Below are 23,917 nucleotides of genomic sequence, written 5' to 3' on the forward strand. Positions count from 1 at the left end.
TTTAACTGAGGCCTTCGGCTTGCAAACCTAATGACAAATTGGTAACTCATAGCACAAGCATACCAACACCACCATCACAAGCAGAGATTTGGGTTAAACTGTTCCCACCTGCTCGACCCAAACTCAAAGTTATAGCTGTGTTTCTGAGAGGAAGCTATTGAAGGAAATAACCTTGGAGAAAGAGTGATAGGAATGAACAGCTGGGAGTAGGTTGGGGACAGTAACAATTTAAATTGCATCTGCCACAGATAGACTTGTTCAGCTCACTGTGCCCCCAGCCCCAAAAGTATTCACGTTTAAATCAATGGGGACTATTCATGTGAACAAGAACTTGCACAACTGTTTGTGCAACCTGCTAGTCAGGATGTTCACATCCTCTTGGGACTAGACAGATGCAGGGGTATCAAGTGCAAACTACACCCTGCAAAGAAGTCTTCTGCTGCTCGCATTCTTTTCAGTATTTAGCATTCTTTGTGGTGGGAACAAGAAATGCATCCTTGACCTTGACAGGAGAGAGATGTCAGCTCTGAACAAGGACAAGCTTGCATAGAAACACTGAAGTATTGACAGACATAGCTAAACAATATCCCCCACTGTTCTCAGTTTTAGACTTTTTTATTATTAAAGAAAAAAATCCAAATCCTACACTTCAAACTCATCAGTCTCCTATCTATCACCATCCATTCCCTAGGCTCAAGAGAATGCCCGTTCTTGCCACCTCTAAGGCAAGGTAAGCACTACAGCAGCAAAGAAAACCCGCAAGTACAGAGCAATTAATTGTTCAGGTCTGTAGCATATACAGGTCTTAATGCTACAACATAAGCTAGCGCAAACAGGGAGAAAAGTTGCTGCAGCAGCAAACCTCATGTTTCAGTTTTTCCTACCCTCTTCGCTCCTACCCCCAAATTTCTGCTCCATGCTGTTTTCTCAGAGTATGGCACACCTCCAGGTGGGCAAAACTGGTTTTAAAAGGGTTTTAAAGCTACTGACTCAAACTGAGTTTAATAAATTTAAATTAATAAATACTGAAAGTGAAACTATGAAGGATAGTAAGGATAGTTTAAAGAAGCTGCTGGTCAGCTAAACAAAGCTATGAGGTTTTACACTGTTAGAATAAAGATCCTAATTAAAGAACCATACAACTTATACACATACTTCTTGCGTTAGTCCCTACATACTGATGAACATTTGCATCACTCAAGAGACCAGGTATCACACTGGCTGCAGCTGCCAAAAATGCTGGGTGGTATACTCGTATTGAAAGCAAATTCTGCTATGTTCTCTCCAGCAACTTGACCTAGTAAATGACTGGGGAAGATGGTGTAGCAGTTTAACTCAAAAGGAAATGCCAGAAGCTCAAAATACTTTGAAAAATGTGTCATTTTATTTGTACACTTCCAAAGTTGTACGTAGAAACTTATAGTACAGTCCTGTAAATTTACTCATTGCTAGAAGAACTGCCAGGGACAGGGGAAGGTATTTACTGATTGATCATCAAGTTAGAGGGGAATAAACAAAACAAAAAAAAAAAAAAAAAAAAAAGGACCAGAAAAAAATTTTAAAAGTTATGGAACTCTCTTTTTTTTTTTTTTTTTTGTTTTTAATCCCCAAGTACAAATTTTATAAATACAAAACAAATTCACAAATTACTTTGAATGCTAAATAAATATCTACTTAATAAACTCAGACTGAATACCTCCAGCCAGCACTGGTACAGTACTTTAAAGATATGCAATTGTACTCATTCATGTGTAGTGTTGAGAAGATACGCTCAAACAAGTTTTAAACATACACACAGTTTCTTCAACTGTGCTACAGCAGAAGATTTTATCTGAGTTGATAAAGCCCTCAATACCACAGCTCCTACAAAATCTAGAGGATGAAACAAGGTCATTTGGTGCAGGAAAAAAAAAAATGTACTTCTGGAAGATATTTGGACACATGAATGTATTAAAAATGTACAAAACCTCTGTAAACCAGTACTGTATCCAGTACATCTATCAAAATTATTAGACACTGAATAAAACTGTAGCAAAGGTAATCTTTCCTACGTTCTCCTGAGTGCTTAATATTACATTGAGAATATAGTGCAGGCCACACTTCAAGGTGGTTAAACAGTTGTTATTGCTTTATACAGGTATGACGACTGTGTGATTTAACATTTCATTTTAATGAACAGATTCCCTCAAAAAATCCTTTGGAAGGCAGAGGTTAGATTCGTGACTTCTTTGCCGCGGGAGCGGCGTGGTCCACATTACCAGATGTGATCGGAAGTCCAAGCTTTTGAGCCTGAATGTGGAAGAAAGCTTGAAGTCTAGTTCCAGCTTTTGCTTCACTTGTGTTGCGAGGGTTGTATTCAAAGCAGTTCGAAAACATCAGCTCAATGTCTTCAATGAATTCCGCTAGTAAATAAAAAGTAAATAAATTAATTTAGTGTGTCCCAAGTCATCAGAGCACAGTATGATAAAGTAGGATGACACCACTGAATTAGTACAGTGATCCTACACAGAGTTGCACCACAAAAATGTCTTTACATGTGTCAAGTTTCTATCATTATATTAGTGAAGTGCCATGTAAACATTCTTAAATTTCTCTGATTATCAATAAATACAAATCAAGCAGTAACAACAGTACGTTTTCTAAATAATTCAGTGTCACTCACTGACATCAAAGGCTTGAGAAATAACCAGCAGCCTGTCGGCTGCTCATTTCTTATCTACCTGTACATCATGTATTTTGGTAGTAGAACTATGTTCAACAAATCTTATTTTAAAAATATTAGTAAATGCTCTTAAAGAAAAAAAGAAAAAAAACCAAAACCCACCACAAAACCCCAAACCAAACACAACTTCAGCTTTCTAATCCTCTGACACAGCTCTATTTTAGGATAAGAATTTATTTTAGAGAGAGAACAGGGTCCATTACCTCTTTCAATAAATAATACTTACATGCTAACTTATATTCACATTTATTCACTTTTTCACGGATTATATTTAAGGCAATAGGTTTTTTGATAATATCATAGTAGTCTGGTACCTTTAAAAAAACCAAACAAAAAAAGAATGATACATAGACAAACAAATGGAAGGCTAAAATTCTACTGGAAGGTTAAAATTCTACCTATATAAAAAAATAAGCAAATCATGCATTAGCAGAAAGCATTTTGGGTTTGTTTTTAAATAAACAGAGGAGTCCCAAGCAACCATCTTCATTTCCTGAACTGAGTATTAGTTTTCAGGTATTGTTTTTCCATGTTTTATATCATTAAAGTAGCAGACCACAACAAACATTAGCCAGCAGTTCAATGAATAAATCTAATCCTAAATACCCTGTGAACAACTGTAGGAAAATTGCATGAGCAGATAAGCATTACGCTGTTCCAGCTATTCCCATCTGTCAAGCACAAAAATTATTCCAAGATTTAAAAACTTTTCATTTTCCTGTAACATGCTACAATATTAAAAGCTCCTTCATCATGATTAAAGGCCATTTTTGCCCCACTACCATTCACCGTCTGGCAGTCTTGCAAGAGAAGTGAAATCCTGAGATTCCATTTAGTTGTGTTGAAGAGAAGGTAGCGAACCCTTCTGTAGCAAGCAGGACTCAGTACGCAAGTACCAGAGATAAAGAGCCACTCAGAACAGTCCTTAAGTGATAAAAGTGAGGGGAGGAAAAGGATTGCTTAACCCTTAAGGACACTGATCATTTGGATCACAGATTTTGAATTCCAGGTAAGCACCAAGCTTAGGGTGACTCTGTCTCACTCACAAAGGAGGCGGGGGGGAGAAAAAGATATCCCATCCAAATTTGACTTTTCTTGTTTAAAAAACAACAAAAAAAAAACCCCAAAACCAACCCCCACGGGTACCATCATGTGTGTTTTAAAAACAAGTTCTTGGTTATGGCCTGTAACTTTACTTTATGAAGTGCAACCTGCAAACAAACTTAGAGAAAGCATTAGTAGAGAAATAGTATTAGATTGACAGATTTTTCATTCCTTTCCGTTTAGGAGTACTGTTTACATAAGTACTAAAAAGAAAGGTGATTCTCTTTCTGGCTTGCTGTGCACTGATCATTCAATTTATTTTTGCATTGTCTTAAAGGCAGCAAAAAGTTTAAACCAAAAGTTCTGTCATAAAGAAAATTTGGGTCACTCAGGCATGGATTTTTCTTTCTGAACTATACAGAGACTATCCCTTAGTGATTGATTCAGGCAAACTGACATGCACTGAATTCTAGCAGTTTCTTTTCAGGATCAAGATTAAGTTGAATTCTCCATCCCTCCTTAAGAAGCGTCCTTGCATTCACCAGATTCTTGCACTTTCCAGTGTAATTCCTGTACTCCAGCAGGCAGACACTACTCTCCGTTTCATTCAAAATTTCTCTCCTATTCCTCCTCTGTGCTTACCATCCTTCATTCACATTTGTACATCATTCTTTTTGTCCAGATTAATCCACATTAATCCTTCCAGCTATCTGTGACTCTGAATTCAGAGTTTCAAATCTTCATTTAACAGCTATCACTGTTAATTTTAATAGAGCACTTAGACACCGAGCTCTAGATCTTGCCCGAATGTTTGCGCAGCGTTGCTCCAGAGGGCTTAGAGTGGACAGGCATATTGTTAGGGGAGGATAGTTTCAGCAGTGCCTTACAACTGACAAGCCAGTGCAGCCTACAGAAAAGCAGATGTGCCTTGGGAACTTCTATTGTAATACAAACCTCTAAAGGAGCACTTACTTTGGGTATGTACTTTACCATCAAGTATTTTAAAGTCTAAGCTTAGTTCTTAATTTAATTTCCCTCTTGTTAAGAAATCAGATTTTTACTGCATTATAGTTAGCATCAGAGTGAAGTTGTTCCTACCTTGTTATTTTATTGCAGGTCTGTTCTCAAAATACCTTTGCATAAGTTGAAGAGTAATTCAACTAAATAATTAACATCCATAAGCTTACCTTTAGCAGTCCTGTGCTCTGTTTGGTGTTTGGGTTTTTTGGGTTTGCCCACACCTCCCCCAAATCGAAGCATTTCACATTTTTAAATGCTTAATGGCATGCGTATTTAAAATTTTCCCAATACCATGTCAATTGGAAAACTTATTTCTGGCACCAATATTTGAGCTGAAATGTGAGAGTTCTCCTGAATCCCGTTGCTTAGCATTCCCCTGTTTGGGCAATGCTTTAAATCCCAAGTTTTACTGTCAGCAAACAGGATTCTCAACCACTATCACTCCCTCTACAGTTCTATCAGTTACCTGGATTTTGGAAACCAGTTTCATGAAAGGCCAGCTGTCATCGTGTCGTACCAGTTCCACTACGAGTTGTTCAAAAGCTGAGAGTTCATGGACTCCCCCTTGACGTCCTGAACTTCTCCTGTTCAGTGAGGTTTGAGGAGATGATTCTGGAGAAAAAAAAAGAAAAAACAACACCCCACCAGATAAAAATAAAAACCTGACAAGTAAAATAAAAAAAAATTAAAAAAAAAAAAAAGTGAAACACTTATTCTTGGGTACTAAAACTAGTTTCAGGGCACAACTCAGGTAGTTTGCCTTCAGGTATTAACTATACTACAGCCTTGTTATTAACCACTAAATGTCTCTCTTGCTGTACGAAATGCTAAGTACCAGGACTTAGCTGGGTTCCTCCTCCATTCTCCTTCATCGCATTAGTTTTGGAAAGGATTTTTTCCACCGATTTCAATTTTAAAACAATTTGTTAAACACTTAAAGAAAAGCCCTATTAGAGAAAAACAGAATAAGCTGCCTGCTTATAACTTTTACTTCCACAAAACCTCTATTCAGAGTGGTTTTATCTGCTTTCAAGATTAGTCAGCAGGGTGGATAGAGGCTAAGCCCAGAAACTCCCAATGGCGAAGGACAGAAACAGTGCAGAATACAAGGCTGCCACACTGGAGTGCAGCCTCTTTTACACTCTTCAGTCTCACACTGGGTCCTTTTTGTTTTTAAAAGGTTATTGTAGCAAGTATTTCCCTACCATCAAATACTTGGTAATAGCTTAACAAGCAAGGACACTGTTAGCCCTATACCAGATAAGACAACATTTTTCTTCTGGTGGCAGTTTCCTGTTGGACACGTATATTCAATTTCACTACCTTGCCTATATCTGTGTTCTTCAATATCTAACTCTTTAATAAAACACAATCATAAAAGTTTTAAGTAAACATTTACATTTGCAGGGGTTAAGGCATAAATATCACTTTCACATTTTCTATCCACTTATTAACAATTGCTCCATATTGTGTGCAAATATGAAATTTCAAATATGGATATGATAAATCTCCTTGGCAAATCAAGTATTTATTCTTTAGATGACTAAAATTTTTTTTTTTTTAAGGTTCACTTCTGTCACTGCAAAAGAAGGGAGCTGTTTTGTTGAAAGTGGTAAAAATGCTTTCAACCGCCACTTCTAGTCTCCTTGCTCTACCACACAAATATTTTAGCAAGGAACAGAACGTGGATTTCGTTCTGGACAAACACGTTTCTCTAACCTGTGGATTGTCGTTTCCTGCCTCTTCTCTTGGGTTCAGTAACAGGAAGAGAAAGCTTTGAAGCAGAATCCGGATACTTCCTAAGCCGTTCGTTCGAGTCTGCAGTATCAACAATTCTAAATCCGAGAGAATTGGAAGGGCTGTTTTCCAGTGTGTTATCATCATTCTTTCTTCCTCTTCGTCTCCTTCGAGGACCAAGTAATTCCACAAATACACCTGCTTGTAATGAACTTTGGCTCTGACGAGTGGTCCGGCTATTCAGTCTTAAAGAAGGCTTTGTCACTGATGGAGGGGCTGATTTTACCTTTCTTAAACCCCTTCTGGTAACTTTAGATGAAGATTCAGTTTGCTTAGGTGTGTTCTGCTGACTCCGAGAAGCGTATCTTGCCTGACGCTGGCTGTTTCGACTTGAGAATGGATTGTTGAGCTTAGCTGCTCTCATTTTTAACGGAAACTTGACCTGAGGTCTTCCTTGCTTTGCTGGGCTACAAAAAGTGAACAATTATGTTTGTTTATCCCAAAATTCCATTCCTCTCTTTTCCCTCAGTTTTCTAATTCAGCATTTAGAAACTCCAGCCATTCAAGGTTGGACTGGTAAGCAGCTTGCATTCAAACTGATGCAGTCATCCAATTACCATTATCTTAAATACTGCTCTGAAGTCTCTTAAATATTACGTGGAGCACATATTTTCAAGAAATGCTCAGAATTCTGAACAACCTTGCAGCTTGTGCAATATGAATGTATCAACTGGAGCACCAGCTACCAATTTCTTTAAATCACTCACTTCTCACAGCAACTGTAACTACTAGGATTTTGAACAATATTGTCAGCTACATAAACTGCAGTTCTAAAACATTAAGTATAAAAGTTAAACCCTAATGAGAGCATATTACTAACTCAAGACTCTCCTTCTATTACAGGAGAGAAGGAAGATCCCTGAGATAAATTTACTTCTCAAGGAGAGGCAAGTTCTCTCCAACTACTGAATCCCAACTGTCAGAGCCACAAATAATCTTGCTTCAGTCAATTCAAAAGACTGTATCAAAAAGAAAAATACTCCGAGATCAGGAAAGTTTCCTTTAATTTTTACGCTCCTGGCACGTGCATCAAATCCATCACTTTACTGACATTATCACATTGGATTATTTAGGGGTTTCTGTTGGTGGTGGTTGGGAGGGGGTAGTGTGTGTGTGGGTGGGGGGTGTGGGGTTGGGGTTGTTTTTTGTTTTGTTTTCCAAACAGCTGCTGCAGAAGTCCTCAAGTCCTCCCAGTATCACATAGCCTCCAGCAGATGACCTTGTTGTCCCTAATGTTCCACTACTTACTGTATGCATCTAGTCCCCCAAAATTCAAAACTGGACAAAAACAACTCCAGGTTTTCTCCAGAAAATCTCTACTGTTTGAAACTCTCCCTACTTTATATACAAACAGTAGCTATACAGAGCTGCAACTCTGATGGCCATCTCTCACCCACCTGGATGTCAAGGCTGGAATTTTCATCCTGAAAAGCGATTCTAAGTCCAGTGAACCTAACTTTTGTTAATATTAAACTCATCAGTAATAGCCAAACTCATAACAAGCTGTGATTATTTTTTTTTTTTAATAAACATCTTTTTCATATTGGATTTTCAAGATATGTGCTTATGTGAACTATTACTCCACCTAATAATCAAGATATTTCAGTAGGAAACCACTTTAATGGATGTCTAATTTACCTCATCTCTTCCTCCTCTTGAGATTCATCCTCCTCATCTTGCTCTTCTTCATAACGCTCTTCCTCACTTTGTCCCATTTCATCATAGTTTGCCTCTTCTTCCCCTTCTCCTAGTCGTTCAGCAGTCTCTTCATCACTTTCCACAGAAGGTCTCTGTCTGGAGGAGAGGCGTCTAGAGCGCTGTTTTGGTCGGCACTCTGGACAAAACCAGTCTCCTTCAGGAATGACCTAGAAACAGAAGAACAGAAAAAAAAACCAAAAAAGAGCAAACATTAGTAATATGCAATTAAGTCATAAGAACTACTCAAGTTTTGTACAAATAGGAAGCACTTCTTTTCCCTCAGATACCTTGAGCTTGGGCCTGATACAGTAAGTATGATAGCCTCGATCGCAGCCATCACACAGCACCATGCTTTCTGCATCGCCTTTCTTTCGACACACTTTACAGCGAGCATTGAGGATGGACTTTGACCAGATGACACTTCGATCCAGTGTAGAGAGATGAAGGAAGACTTGGGACAAGCTGGTAGAAGAAAGAAGTGACTCTCTCCAGCGATCCAAAACTGTTTTATAGGATCGTCCACCATCACTGGCATCTTCCATTAAAGAACGGGATTAAAAAAAAAAAAAAAAAAAAAAAGAAAAGAAAAAGAAAAAAGCAGGATGATCAAACTTCTTTTTCAAACATCCAGGTTATCCTACACTATGAGGTAAGGCTCTGACTTTCAAACAGATAGCAGTAGTAAACTGGGATAACATTATAATCGTTGTCTTAATCTCTTCAGTACTTGAATATTTCCTCCTTAGTTTAGTTTCGAAGCTGCTGAAGCTGTAAGATTTTACTCTTCAATACTGATTCAACTTAGAACTTGCACATACATAGGACATAAGAAAGACATAAAAGTCTTACTCAGATGTCAACCTGGAAACCTAACAATTTGATTCAATTTATAAAGTATAAATGAAGATCGCTTGGGGTGGGGGGGAGGGGCGGGAAATCACACTCCCAATTTACTTTCCCTTGTACGTACATTTTGAAATCCCAAAATACTAACATTTAAAGAAAGTGCATTAAACAGAGACTTCACCAGCAAAAAACAGCTTAAAGGGCTCTTCTCACCCACATTTGCCCCTGCCCCCGTACAGTCTAGCAGACATTTTTCAGCCCTCTCCCCGTGTGTCAATACCTTTTTTCCTGCCCCGTACTCCGCCTTCACAAGAACCTGCACATCAGTGTGGTTAACCAGACCGGGTGACTGGTCTGGTTGAAAAATAACTGTTTTCTTGATATTTTATAAGCAATATAGCACACATGAATCTATGGTACACACCTAGTGGCAAACCAAGTAAGAACTGGGATCCTAATTAAGTTAGAAATAAATTGGGAGGGGAGGGGCAGGGGTGAGATATTACATTGTATTTTCAAACAGGTTTGGATTGCAATCCAGACCACTGAAGCAGCCACACAAATACACATGCAGAATAGCGAGGGAGTAGTAGCAAACGGGAATGAGCAGCTGGGAATTACAGAAGCAAATGGGCTGTTTGAGGAGCTAGAGAAATGAAAAGGTGTAAATTACACCCTGCACTGCTGCTGCTGAGCAGAAAGGGAATGTCTTTATGAATGCTGAAAGCTATTTCTTGCATTTTAAAGAAAGAAGGTTTAAGGAGAGAAAGAGACAATACAGCAGTACTTTTGATTATAGAAATGTCCACAGATTTCCCTTCTAAAAGTGATAGTCCAGTTATTACTGCGTGATCTCTAGCTGATCAATGATGTACTCCAATATAAAATGCCACCTTGCCCGCTGTACTTGTCACAGTGGGCACAGGAACGGCCTATGATCCACCTGTCTGCCAAATGATTTCTCCTCAGGAATAGGAAGAGAAAATATGTAATAACAAATAAAATGAAAGAACAAAAATGAGACTAATTGCTCTTCTGGCAAGGTCTTTCTGCCTTCTCATCAACTGGCTGCCAGGATTTGCCTAATCTTGCATACATTTGCATTAGCAGCAAGCAGCTCAAGAGAAGTGATGGGAGAAGGCAGAGGATAAACAGGCAACATGGCTTCATAAATAAAATATAGCCACTCCTGCACTGCAAACACAAATCTGTATTTCCTAAAATTTCCTATTTCTTCACCTTTGGGTTTCCTGTCTCAAGTTCAGTCTTACCAAGGATAGTGGACAAGGTCCTTTTCACAGCACTGCAGTATCTCTCTCAACGTATTTTTTTAAAATTCGGTAAGAAGAAAATTAAAACCGCTTGTCAGGACTCTAGAATCTAACCCACTTCAGTTCTCAGTTCTGCTGCAGATTTCTACTATAACTCTGGCAAAGACACTTTATCTTAAGTATATATATATAGTTTGGCAAGCATTTCTTTTGCTGACAATGGCAGCTCGAGCGTTATTACTTTTTTGAGGTGGTTATTTCTAGCCTGCATTGGTTCACCAATATAGTTCATCACACAACACAACAAGTACTTGCACTGCAAAACGGCAGTTGCGATATAGAGACAGAAATTACTGACCACGACCTGCTTCAGCACGTCCTGCTGCTGAAAGAAAAACACCAAATGACACCTGCTGTTTCAGATCCCAATTTGTAAAATAATAACAACACTTTTTTCTTCCATCCATCATCTTTCTCATTTATATTGTTAACTTGGAGGGAGAAACGGCCTCTTCCTTTGTGCCTGAGCAGCTCTACATTGCGCAGTGGGATACCCCTCTGTCAGCTAAGCCCTCCAAGCCTTGCTACAATGCAAATGAAGTTGTTTGACAGATCTAAGCACTCATCTATCAATAGCTAATTGAGTTCAGGGAAGGGTTTTTCATTTTAGTATTTCCAGAAGGGATATGCAGTTGCACAATGCTACGAAGTTTCAAAAAAAAAAAAAAAACAAACCAGGGGATTGGGGGGGGGGGGGGGGGGGGGGGTTGGATTATGTGAGCATGCAGATTTCTGTCCCAAAGTGATAAAAAGAAAATACAGCCCTTTATCTCTGGTTGCAGGAAACTTAAACAAAAAAATATTATTTTTTTTTTTTTTAAAATCTTTGAGCTGTTACTTGTTTTACTACCCATGTTTAAACCTTTGGCTTCAATACTGCAACTGCTTCAATGTAAGAAACTGGCTACAAAATTATTAAAGTTTTTTTTTTTTTTAAAAAAAGGAAAACCTGATAAAATATTCAATACTTTCTAATTGTTAGCAATACAAATAACATTTAAAATTTACCATCTCTCTGACTAGTCTTGTCTTCCACTCTCTTCCTCTTTTTATCCCCCCAGTGGTTCCTTTCATCATCTTCTGCTTTACCTAACATTAAATTCATAAAGTTATTTCAAATATCTTTTTGAAGCATGGCAGATCATTTTTTAATTAATTTTTATAATCCATACTTGCGTAGTCTAAAAATGTAACTAGAACAGTGGTTCCCAACATGTGCATGTGGAAAAAGGTAGGCAGGGAAGGGTAAGAGAATAATGTGCATGGAGAAATTGCACATCCCAGGATTTACTTTGACTCCCACTACAAACAGAAGGCTTAAACCAAAAGCTACTAAACCTACCCCCCCCTTACCTTTCTGCCCATCTCTGGTATAAATGGCTGTAGGAGCAGCTTACTGACCACAGGTTTCTCTCTCAGCAAACAACTTGCCTGGTCTATGCTTCCACGAACCTCCTAACATCTCAAAAATATAGCCAGTTTATGGGCAGAGTCCTCAAGAACCAAGAGAACTAGCTCGTCTGTCCATGTGAAATGACATACTTAAGATATTTTTGTGCAGGAGTGTTCCTGAGTATTAAAATGATGAAATTACTCTCCCAGAAAGTAAGAGCCATAGTAAACCTCATCTGCTCCAAATGCAAGGTACCTTCTTTGACTGCCTTCTCTGAAAACAAAAAATTCTTCCTCAGAAGAAAAGCCCACTTCCACCTTCGCTGCCTCTGCTCATGAAACTCTGCAGGGAAGTAACAAAAGCACCAGAACAAAGCATGCATATATAACTAATCCTGTCCCAGTTCACTGCTGGAAGATGTCTGATGCTATTATGGGGAGGACAATTATAAATAGAAAAGGAAACAACTTTGGGAATAGAGGAAACAAAAATAATCAAAATCTAGAAAGAAAGGAATGGAATGGAACAAAGACAAGCAAAAAGGAGTGAAAAAGCTGTAATTTTTTTTGTCCCACAAGAAATGCATGGCACAAGTTAAAAAGGAGGTAAATGGTTCCCTATATCAGTCACAAAGGTGCTCCCATGAATTAGAATCCAACCTTTCGTATGGAAATCCAAAGGATGCTTAATGACTGGTCCTGCACTAGTGCAGAAGGCAGGGATTTTTTCATGGCTGTCTCACTGAACTCCAGGGCAACCAAATCACTTCATCATTTTATACCTCAATTTTCACATCTATGTGGTAGGAATGATGAGACCTACTTCTCCACCGCAAAGTACTTCAAAATATAAGGAAAAGTAATTTATACTAAACACAAGCAAATTCCAGAATAAAAATTGCTTGTATTTCTTCCCCCTCAAATGTATTTTTTATCTGAGACACAGCACTTCAGAGTTTCCATCAAACACCTATTTAAAAAAAAAACAAAAAAACCAACAAGCTTTTTTACATCTTAACTCAGAATTTTTGCAGGAAAAACAGATACTGCAAACTGCAGCCCCCTTCTTGTGATTCTCCCCAAACATTACCTTGGGCTGGACTGAAGGAAGAAAAACCAAATTTTCATAGCTAATGTGTAATGAAAGGATTTCTAAAACACAATTCATAATTAAGAAATGCATAGGATTAAGTCATGTTACATTTCATCACCAGGCATCATAAGATTAGCAGCCATCTAGCTGCTCTGCGAGGCAGAGGGTGCTGTTTCTGGGGTTTCAAGATCTCCTTTTGCATTGCTATCTTCTGTGTCCGTCTTTTCTTGCTCTTCCACTTGAGTATTTGGTATGCACCTCAACTCTAAACTTATCAGAATCACCAGCGAGGCTCTTGGCAGCCTGACAGAGCCTCAGAACAAAAACGGAGCAGAGAGGAGCAGCTGGTCCTTTTAGTGCTCTGCTGGGTCCCTTTGTCTGCTCTGCACCCTGGAGGCCACCGGGATAAACTTGCCAGTGACTGCAGTGAATTTCACTGCGCTGCCTTTAGTACAAGAAGCTGTAAATAGCGTGAAAACTAAAAATTGTTAGGTATGGCTCCATTCCCTAATAGGACTAGAGCACAGTGAAGCGGGGGAGAGGGAAAAGAAACTCCACAGTGAAGGCAACAACTGAAATAATGACAAAGAACATTCAGGTTGGTTTAAAGCAGAAATGCAGGGGTACTCTTTTTACCGAAAGTGTTCCCCTGTATAGCTACTTTTGGTACTCCTAGCACTTGCTTGACTTGCAGTGTTTTTACTTCAGTGGTAATTAAATCAGTGTAAAAAGTTGGGTTTGTCAGGTTTAGCATTAGAAACTGATATGCAAGCGTTTTTGTCTAGGGGACAGTTCCATTAAATAGTTGAAACAACTATAAAAAAAGCTCCTGTTCGGAAAAAAAGAGCATACGGACCCAATGATCTATATAAGAACAGGCAAACAAAACCAAAATACCCACAAACCAAAACCCAGTGGTTACAAACTAAAAGCTAATTTCTATCATCAGAGTACTGTTGGCCACTTCCTAGAGGGGTCAATGAAAGAGGGTGCCACAGTTCTGAGCACAAGGTAGCTCCCGAGCAAGCAGCAGTGTCCACTTTTTAATAGAAGGTTTAGTAACACTACTAACACCTCCTTAACAAGCTAAGTAGAGAACTTTTCTTTGCCTGTTATACTTAGGCAAGTTGCAAACTAAGAAACAGAACTTGCTGTAGTAGCATGCAAAGGCATTGTTTCCAAACGGGGAGCGCAAGCTGAACATAAGGTCATGCAAATTTTACACACTTTTTTAACTTTTTTTTTTTTTTTTTAAGCATGTCTGAAACACTGAAGAGATATATCCAGAAAGGGCTGCATCCAGAACTGCTGCTTGGCCTCTAACGTGCCTAAGTTTGCCAAGATGCCTCTCAAACACACAGGTTTCCTTGACACTTTGCAGTTGTGCCTTCTGGTCACGTCCAGAAGTTCCCCAGCCAGAGCACCTTTCATATGACATAACCGACTGCCTAGTGGTCAGAAAGTCATCAGTGAACAGGTGTGTGTTTTAAGCTGTCTTTACTACAGAGCCACTCAAAGCCGTGGCTCCTCCAAGAGCTCTCTAGTGACAAAACTGAAACCTTGCCTTCATTCAGACTCGTCTCCTGCTAAAAGCGGTCCATTACGCAACCGAAAACATGAGACGCTTGGCACCAGAGGTAAAGCAAGGAAGAGGGAACCTGACACTGTTGCTTAATGGTCAGGGCAGTAAGCCAGAGCAGAGGAGACCTGGGATCCTTCCTGCTCCCTCAGCTCTGTAGGTTATTCTATACATTATAGTAATCTTACAGCGGTACCATCTTTCAGAGCAGAAGAGATGCACAGGCAGCGTCTGGTAAACAAATATATGAGATTTAAGACATACAAATCACGTAAGATTGCCTATCCTGTAGACTTTGTCACACAGTATAAGGCATCTAAAGGAAAACAAGACTCCCAAGTTAAAAACAAACAAGAAACTCCACCAAGAAACCTCATCATCAAAAGGTCAGGCAAAAACATGAACCATCATTAGATTATGGCAGAGTTGGGACCACTGAAAAAAAGACGCAGGAGGATTCCTGAAAAGCTTTTTCTCCAATACTTCAGGAACACTTTTCTTCTTCTAGTCCTTTTCCTCTAACCTAGGATGCCTGGTCTATGGCCATAACTTACTAATAGCCATGTTTTTCCCCTTAAGGGCACACTGTGGTAAACTTACAGCTGTCAGCAAGGTGCTGTTGCCAAAATACTCCCAGAGAGTTTGGAAATGGAGGCATATACTGCACAATGTATTTACAACCTGCACATGCAGAATAAATATGACAAACGCTAGGCGTACTGTCAATTAACTGTCCCATGCACGTGTTGTAAATCTAGTCATATAGCAAGAAATAAGCCATATCATGCCTGGTTTAGAAAGGGCAGACATACTTGAGTTGACCAAACGCTTAGCCAAGTAAAGCTTTTAAACAGCTGCGGTTTAAACTACTCATAGGTTCTCCCCTTTCATCTCAATCATTTGCTGCATTTCCCTTGTCTAGAAGTCATCACACTGATAACGAAAGCTTGTGAAAGGGAACCCACGCCTGCATGTCAGAGTCTCGCACACAAATCTAGCTCAAACTCATCTTCAGTGGCAACTGATATTCAGACACCAGACTCCATGCAGGAGCAGCCGAGATGCAGAAATAGTTTTAGGTCAACTGTGCCATGGGGCACTAACATCTAGTGTGAAATACACCAAAACCTGCATTTTCATCTTAAACTACTGCAGCAAAATCTCCCAGAGCCTAAGAATTTTGTATGCAGCCATTATCAGGGAAGAGTATCAGTTTAAGAGGATGTGAAGCAGTGCATGCTCTGGAGGACCCCTGGAACGTGCCGTGCTGGTAAATCACGCTGCACTCTTGCAGGTGAGAAGTAAAGCAGTCCAGCTGAGCAGAGAGCACAGCTCATCCTCAGTGCAGCGTCCGGAAGGGAAGCCTGGCCGAGACAACTGCCTCGGGAAGGATGAACCACCTTTACACACTTCTCCAAGGCAAAACCTCAGTTTTGAATTGCAGAATGATCCTAAGGAATCCAGACCTAAGGGATCACTGGAAAACAAAGTGACTTTATGCACTTTTGATCCCCTCTCTTACCCCTAGGGCATGTCAGAGGAATTCAAGGAAGGAATATATGTTAAAGTCGAGCTATAGTCGTGCTTTGGTTTAAATTTTTCTTGCAACCTTTTATTTCCATGTTTTACTGCATAAATGCAAAACCTGAGGATCTGAAAGTTTTTACTGTAAATCTTGACTACGTTTTACTGTAAATATTCTGCTATTGCTGAACAAGGTGATCCAGATAAACCAGGCCTATATTGCTTTCAAAGAAACTGTATAAAAAGGAGCATACATTTTTACAACCTAAGAAACACACAGTAGAAAAATCATGGTATAGTTGCATGATACATTGGCCTCAACAGTAATGCTGAATTATGGAGTATTCCCCCAGAAAGCTCACTCATTTCTGTTTAAGGGTACAATTTGTCTCCCAATGCACCAGTATAATTGTAGGGCCACATAAACAAGATCACTGAAGTGATCCAGGTTAAACAGACATATATTTAAGAGTGAAATACACTGTTAGTTAATCAATACATGTAATTCAGGACATACAGAATAATAAGAAAAATACTAATATTTCCTCATGATCTATGGCCTTGTAAACTGACAATCTAACATTTTTTAATTTTACAATGGTACATAGCAATAGGTTAGTTATTTGTTCTTTTCCCCAAGCATCCCGTCTTATAAAAGAATCAAGTGGGTTTGGGGTGGGGTTTTTTTTTTGCATTTTGGGTGTGGGGGTGGTTGTTTGTTACAAAATCTTACACAAAATTGGAGACATAGAGTTTCAATTCTGAAAGCTTACCAAGAGGTGCTTTGAGAAACCTGCGCTCAATCCCTTGCTCTATCTGAAGCAGTGCAGATGCCAAGTAGTGGACCACATTATTAACTGGCTGAGGAGTACTTGTACTTGTTGATGCAGCACTTGGAGCTTCAGTTTTTAACCCAACGAGTCTAGAATAGAAATGTATTAATTTTTTTTTTTTTAAACATACTTTGGATTGAACACCGTATATATTTGTACAAGTCTGCATCCACAGTAGATTTTTATTTTCACTTCATTTACATGCATGGACTATGAAGAAATATTGCACAAGTGTAATTAGATATCCCAGTTCTCAAGTTTGCTTTATTAGTCTAATTAATCTAGGTAAGTTATCTTTAGGTAACAAAGTTATCTAAATTTCAAGAAATGTGGATGATTAATTTCAATACAATTATTAAGATTTCCAGAAGATCTGATGCAACATCCATCAGCTAGTTTATGAGAGATTTCTGTGAAGAGTATAGTCCCAATAATTCTTCAGCGAATACACTTCCAGTGGTGAGGTGCAGCCTTTTACAATACCTCCACCTGCAGAAGTTCAACTACATATACCCCCAAATTAATAAGATTTTTTAAAAGAAAATAAATGAAATAAAGCCAGAAAGTAATTTTAGACTGTTAAATCAGGAATTGTTAACTTAGATGTTCTCATCCTTGGAGGATTTTTCTAAAATACTAACTCTTCGGGGGGGGGATAGGGGGGGGAATATGACACGACACCCCCCCCCCCCCGCCCCCCCCCCCCCAAAAAAAACAACCCCCCCCAAAAAACCCACAAAGGGGGAGGTAGGTTTCCAATAAGACTGCCTTCTTTGACCAAAGACTAAGTAATCATTTCAAAGTGTAGTTAATCTTCCTGAACCACAAACATTAAGTATAGCGTAGGAGAGCAACTCACACTAATGAAAATAAAATTCAATTTCTACTTGGGGTTTATAAAAAAAAAAAACCCTAATTAAGACTGTCTGGATTCTGCTTTATTCTGGTGAATAAGCAATGCCTTTGGTTGTCCCTGTTCTTTTTTCACACTTAAAAGCTGTTCATTATATTTTGCAGTCACACGCATTTTGAGAGCCTGAAAGCAAACAGAAAGAAAGCTGCATAGTTATTTACATTTCACTAGTCACACTCCAAGGTCTTAATGAGATGTCACTTGCTCTGAGGTGGATAAAAAGCCCAGCATCAAAAGCAATCTGTCACATGATTTCAGAATCCCATAGTCTCTGTTTTAATATGCAAGACTTTATTAGAGTAGACTTTATTTTCAGAAACTTTGACAGAGTCAGTATCAAATGGAAAAAAAATGAAGCAACAAGCTTCTGCAGTTGAAACGAGAGTTGGCAATGGAGCAAGTGCCCAAGACAGCTGCAGACAGATAAATTTTAGCTTCTCAATTAGAACAGTGGAATATTTCTATGTTGTGGTTTTCAGGAAGCAAATGTCTGTAAATTCTGTCATTAATATAAAGAAGAATGACCCTATTCATTTTGCATGCAACTAGAGAACTCTGATCCAAAGGGCAGTCCTACATGAAAATACTAATACAGCAAACTGGAATAAAAAAGGAAAAACCTTAAAGAATTTAAAATTCCTACATCCAATACAGCATTCAAGAGTCCACTCGGAAATAAAGCTTTCATAAAAGTCTAATTGAAGAAAACCTCACAGAATACATAAGCAAAGACTATGCTAGTACAATGATCACCTCTAATGAATTGTTTTTCCTGCAATATTTCAACATTCACATCCTACGAAGACATACAATTTTATATGTATTAACTTAAGGTATTTCTCTTTCTCTTTATTTCTGAAAATTATGCAACTTCTAAATATTTAATTCTCAGAAGTCTTCACAGTTTCTATAGTTTGATTTACAACAGACACCGATAAAAAGTCCCACATCTGTCTCAAACATTTGTTTAAAAAACAAACAAAAACCCAACAGAACACTTTTACAGTTGCAACACTATATGATTTGAGGTTTCCTCTCATTTACCATGTTGCAGCTTGCTCTACGGGAGGATCATAATTCTTGAAGTTACAAGATTATATCTCTGTTTTGCTGCGGTGCTGAAGGTTAATCCAGACCATGGCCTGTTGCAGTGATGGTTCTTACTGTGACTCATGAAGAGGTACACTGGCCAGTTTAACCAGCAATTTGTTACTATTATCATTTTCCCTTTTAAACACTCCTACTCTTTCCACAAGTGCTGGGTTGTTTTGGTTTTTTTTTTTTTTCCTTGTGGAAAATAAAACAGAGATTGCCAGATTAACTTTTCTCTGCATTTTAAATGATTTTAAAATGAATTCACATATTTCTTATTTGATAATTAATGTTCACTTTGAGCAGTGTAATATCTGAATAGTAGAAGTTGTAAAAATTGGTGTCTTAGTCTTACATGGTAGTAGAACAGCATCATTCAGGAAATAAACAAATGCAAAAATCTCACATTTTACAACTCAAATCTTAAAAAAAACCCCAAAACACTCCAAAGAACAACGAATTTGAGGGTAAAAACGATTTGAAGGTTAAAAAACCCAGAGCACTACTATAAAACTCACAGGGAAAAGCCATTATTTAAACCATAGCTCTTACCTGTCTTTCACAATAAACTTATCTTGATCATCAGTTTCCATTTCTTCAGATTCTTCGTTCACAGTTTTAATTATACCATTTTCTTTGTTTTCATCATTCAGAAACTCATACCGCCCATGTTCTAAGGCTGCTCTCCAAGACTGTCTGTCTGTAACCTGAAGCAAACACACAAACTTGAAGTTTCTAAAGAATTCAAGGCCACAAACTTTTAGTGCCAATTACTGTCTATGCTTAATTTAATTATGCTTTCAGTAAAACCCATGGCACGCAAGACTTCTCATTTAAGCTACAGACTCAACGGCACCACCATGCTTCTAGGTGTTCTACAATTCACAAATACCTTAATAGCCCCCAATGTTCCTTGGTAGATCCTGTCTTCAATGTCCAAAAGAAAGTCTCTAAGTCTCAGTTCAAGCTGCCTCTCTGCAGATACGTGAGATCCATCATGGGCATTCTGCATCCTTCCCCGCCCTGAAGAAGGTCTAATGTCACTTTGAGGTTTGTCTGCAAAAATAGCAAGTAACTTTGTCTTAGTGGACTTTGTTCCTTAAAAGTAGCCGCTGGTGGAGGGAAAAAAAGTAGCACAGGGCAGAACAAACAAAACACACAGGTTCAAAACTCCCTTCCTGTAGTGACAGTTGCCAACACCAGTATCTCCATACCAGCTAAGGCACCCAATCCAACCAAGCAGGTATACTTTAAAGGGAAGACTTCCAAATTAGCATCTGCTCATCCCAACACACAGGATGAGAAATCCTTGCCAATTTAAAAGTCATTCTTTTGTCTTAAAATACTTTCTAAAGTAGTAATCAACAACTCTCTGCTGTAAGTGCAAGGAGGAAAAAAAAACCACCAAGAAAGAGAATAAAGTCACATTTCTAGTATTTTTCATATTTGATGGCCCTTACTTTACAGGAGGAGAACTCCTCAGTTTTCTTTCCTGCATGCGTCTTTATCATGGCAACATTTAAAACAAGCATGCGCAACTGACAATCGCAAACTAACAGACCAAGATATAATCCCTTTTAAAAACAAAACAAACCTAAACTTTAAAACGAAACAAACAGATAAAGATTACACAGACTAGACTGTCTGGGTCCTTTAATTAAAGGCAGGGGAAAAAAGGAACTAGACAGCAAGATAATTTATGAAAAAGAAGGGAAGAGCTGATGGTGGGCCATCAAGCAAAAACCTCTTCATAACAGAACTGAAAATTCATGCAAAAGCTCAAAAGCCACAGGAAAGAGCTGAAAGCATGCCCAGATCCTAAATTAGTGCTTGCAAATCTGCATAAGTGGCACAAGTTTCTGTTCACAGGATTTACCTTAAATCCTATGAGTGCTGTGATGAGGTAGCATATGCAAGAACTTAGAGGTATTTAATAAAAAATTACCATGAAGTTGTTATTAAGGAAGTACAGGATGAATTTCTAAGACACTCTCAACTGCAGAAACAATTCCCTGCAACCGAAAGTAACTATGCAAATATTCTCAAAATGTGTACTAGCATACTCTGACATCTGGATGCGGGAAATGTCCTTTTTGGTTTAAAAGAAAAAAAAGAAATGTTTTTTTTCTTGAGCAGAACTGAAGACAGCAGCAATTGGCTTGCAAATAATTGATGAGGAAAAGTTAACGGGTACTGGAGTAAAATTGCATAATAGCACATACCAATTTTATTTCCATGTTTTTTTGAGCTGGAATTGGAAAAGGGAGTAGGGCAGTCTACAGGGCAAGAGAATCACAGAGTAGTTCTCACTTGCCCTGCAAGTAATTTCAGGCAATTTGAAGTCATTTGAAGGCAACAGGGCAGCAGCTGGAGTCCACTGCAGTAGAGCTCCCTCCAAAGTGAGCTACACGTGGCCACTTACCACTGCTTATCACGCAGAGGAAACGGCACTGGTATTGGACCACTGCATTTGAATATTCTTCATCTCTATTAAAGTGAAGTTCAAAGCTGCCTTTTTTTTTAAAAAAAAATGTCAATGTTATTCTACAGTTCTAACATATAAAAAGAAGAAAAAAAAAATCTATGATTGTGGAAATCAAGTTGCTTCAGGGCATAAAGCAACACACAAGATACAGATAAAGGTGCAGCAACTAGGAAAACAAGGAACCACACACAAACACAAATATATCGGAAAGTGACAGAGATTTTCTCACGAAAACACACAAACATAGCCACAAGGCCTCCAAATAAAGCTTAATTACTATGCAGAAACTGTCCTGTGCTAGTTTCCACCGAAAGAAACAGCAGATCAGTTACGGATTTAGTAGTATCTGACATGTTCGTGGCATGTCCTGGCATACACACCCCAGTAAAACAGAACTCAGCCCTGCTCTGAATAATTTTCCCTTGCCCCAATACAGATATACCAAGATCCGCAGAGTAATTTGGCATAATTCAAAACAAAATGCAATTTCTTAAACATTACCCTAGGGAGTTTCATTCTGGTAACATCCTCTACCCACCAAAAACAAGCCAGCTGCAAGCATGCGTATGCTGAATTTTATCAGTGATTGGAGCTAATGCCTTGTCAATAAATGGCAAAATACTTGGCTAGCTGAGAAGGGGAAAAAACGTGAATCCTAGGTCTAGGATGGGTTTAAGTATGCCCCTACACTTTGAAACCCATAAAAACAATACTGCTCTGCAGGTGTCTCATCCTCCTGTAACAAGAGTCTGCCAAAAGAAAAGGGAAAAAAATAGAGGAGTATCACAGAATCCACCGCACTGATGTTAAGCCACATAACCAACACAACTATGCTATTTTTTTCCTCCAAAGGTTTTAATATGACCCTGCAATATGCTATCATTCCTTTGTTCACAACAGGCCAGTAAAGGCTTTTGAATAATTTCATGCATTATAATGTTATGAAAGAACATGTCCTACTCAACAAATTAAGGTAATAGTAATTGCCTCCCTTTGCAACGCTTCTGTCTCCAGTGTCATATCGTGTGTCTCCTTTCATCATACTGGAAATGAGGACATCAGATGATCAAAACTATGATTTGCCTTTAGCAAATACTAATCTTTATTCCCCAGTTCATCTTTTCCCAAAGCTCAAATTACTTCCTAAAGATGTTTGTTTAAAAGCCAATCCCATTTTATTAAGCAGTGAGGTAACAGAAAAATTATTGCTTTTTTTAGCACAAAACACCAGAAAAACACCACAAAGATCCATCTGGGGGGGTGGGGAGAAGAGAGAGAGAAAAAAGGAAAAAAACAAACCTGTTTTCCATAGAGTGAAACAATGCTTAAGAACAAGTCTTATTTCTTAGGAATTACAATTAAATGAGAATTAGAGGTTTCTAGAATATTATATAGAAGTTACAGCTGTGGAAGCAAATTAAGATCAGGAACCTTTCATTTACCTGGAATATGGAATTTTTCCACAGGAAAACTGCTTAGTTGTTCATATATTCTACTTTTCTCTTGTAAAAGAGTTTCTTTTAAGGCACTCTCCCTATGTCCTCGGGAATTGAGAGCCTCTAGGAGTTGGTCCAGTTGTTCCCGAGAATTGTAAAAGCACCAACGGTTTGGTTTATATACTGGCCTTGGCACCTCTACAACAACACTGGTGTGTGAATCTTGGTCAATATTGGAGGTAGATTCAGAAGATTTCAAAGACTCTCCAGTTTTACTGAATACCTGAGGTTCATTTGTGCAAGACTGTACACTATTCTGAAAGGAAGAGGTTCGAGGCAACAACATGTCTTCTGTGAGACCAGAATAGTCCTCTTCTATAAACAATCCAGGAACAGAGGGGAAAATCCAGTAGCGTCGGTACAGACGGTCACGACCTAACGGGGTGATATTTGTGCAGGCTGTTGCATTCTGAATCTTTTCTAACAGTTCCTTCTCTTTCTTCTGTTGCTCCTGTTTTAAAGCTTCTTCATCTTCAGCAGTAAGAGGTTCACTCTTTTCACAAGTGGTCTCTTCTTGTCTTGTAAATTCTTTATATCCATTTTGCCCTCTCCTTCCTAAAAGTTACAGGAAGAAGAATGATAGCTTATAAATTCTTTAACCAAAAACTCAAAGCGCAGGTTTTGGTTCTGTCCCTTTCTGATTATGTATTACACTGTCAAGGACCATCAGCTCAGTCAAGAAACAATACTAGTTTTATTAAAGAAGAATTCAAGTGATTAACCCCCTTCCCTCGATAAAGAGGAAGCCATCTTTAGTGTACTTTCACTTTGCAGAAACTAGACCAAGTCTCATTTACTGACATTGTCATTTTTAACACAACAAAAAAAGAACCAAAACTTTAAGAACTTAAAAATATTACAATCAAGTAAAATTCTAGGAATTTCATTACTGAATACAAACTGGTTTGGACTTAATTTATCATACTCAAAATTATCAACTTAAATCCCCCAAAGACCTCAAGCAAAACCAGAACTCCTGTATAAGAGCTTTTATTGCAAACTCAGTTACGTTATTTTACCCAATGTTTTTTACATATACGCTACTATTTTTT

General features: G+C 38.4%; 1 protein-coding gene across 2 annotated transcripts in view; it reads right to left on the reverse strand.

The window, feature by feature from the left end:
• Nucleotides 1-1,559: 1,559 nt before the first annotated feature.
• BAZ1A (bromodomain adjacent to zinc finger domain 1A) overlaps nucleotides 1,560-23,917 on the reverse strand; it is a 65,574-nt gene continuing 43,216 nt past the window's right edge. For both annotated transcript variants that reach the window (XM_075712477.1, XM_075712476.1), the window contains 10 exons: nucleotides 22,812-23,420; nucleotides 19,777-19,940; nucleotides 19,437-19,591; nucleotides 16,820-16,968; nucleotides 8,569-8,816; nucleotides 8,222-8,448; nucleotides 6,506-6,990; nucleotides 5,253-5,398; nucleotides 2,949-3,036; nucleotides 1,560-2,402 (listed from right to left, as the gene is read on the reverse strand). In XM_075712477.1, the coding sequence (XP_075568592.1) occupies nucleotides 2,212-2,402; nucleotides 2,949-3,036; nucleotides 5,253-5,398; nucleotides 6,506-6,990; nucleotides 8,222-8,448; nucleotides 8,569-8,816; nucleotides 16,820-16,968; nucleotides 19,437-19,591; nucleotides 19,777-19,940; nucleotides 22,812-23,420 (2,462 nt within the window). In that variant the 3' untranslated portion in view covers nucleotides 1,560-2,211. The remainder of the gene's footprint in view (nucleotides 2,403-2,948; nucleotides 3,037-5,252; nucleotides 5,399-6,505; nucleotides 6,991-8,221; nucleotides 8,449-8,568; nucleotides 8,817-16,819; nucleotides 16,969-19,436; nucleotides 19,592-19,776; nucleotides 19,941-22,811; nucleotides 23,421-23,917) is intronic.

Source organism: Pelecanus crispus, chromosome 6, assembly GCF_030463565.1.
Source record: "Pelecanus crispus isolate bPelCri1 chromosome 6, bPelCri1.pri, whole genome shotgun sequence".
NCBI lineage: Eukaryota > Metazoa > Chordata > Aves > Pelecaniformes > Pelecanidae > Pelecanus > Pelecanus crispus.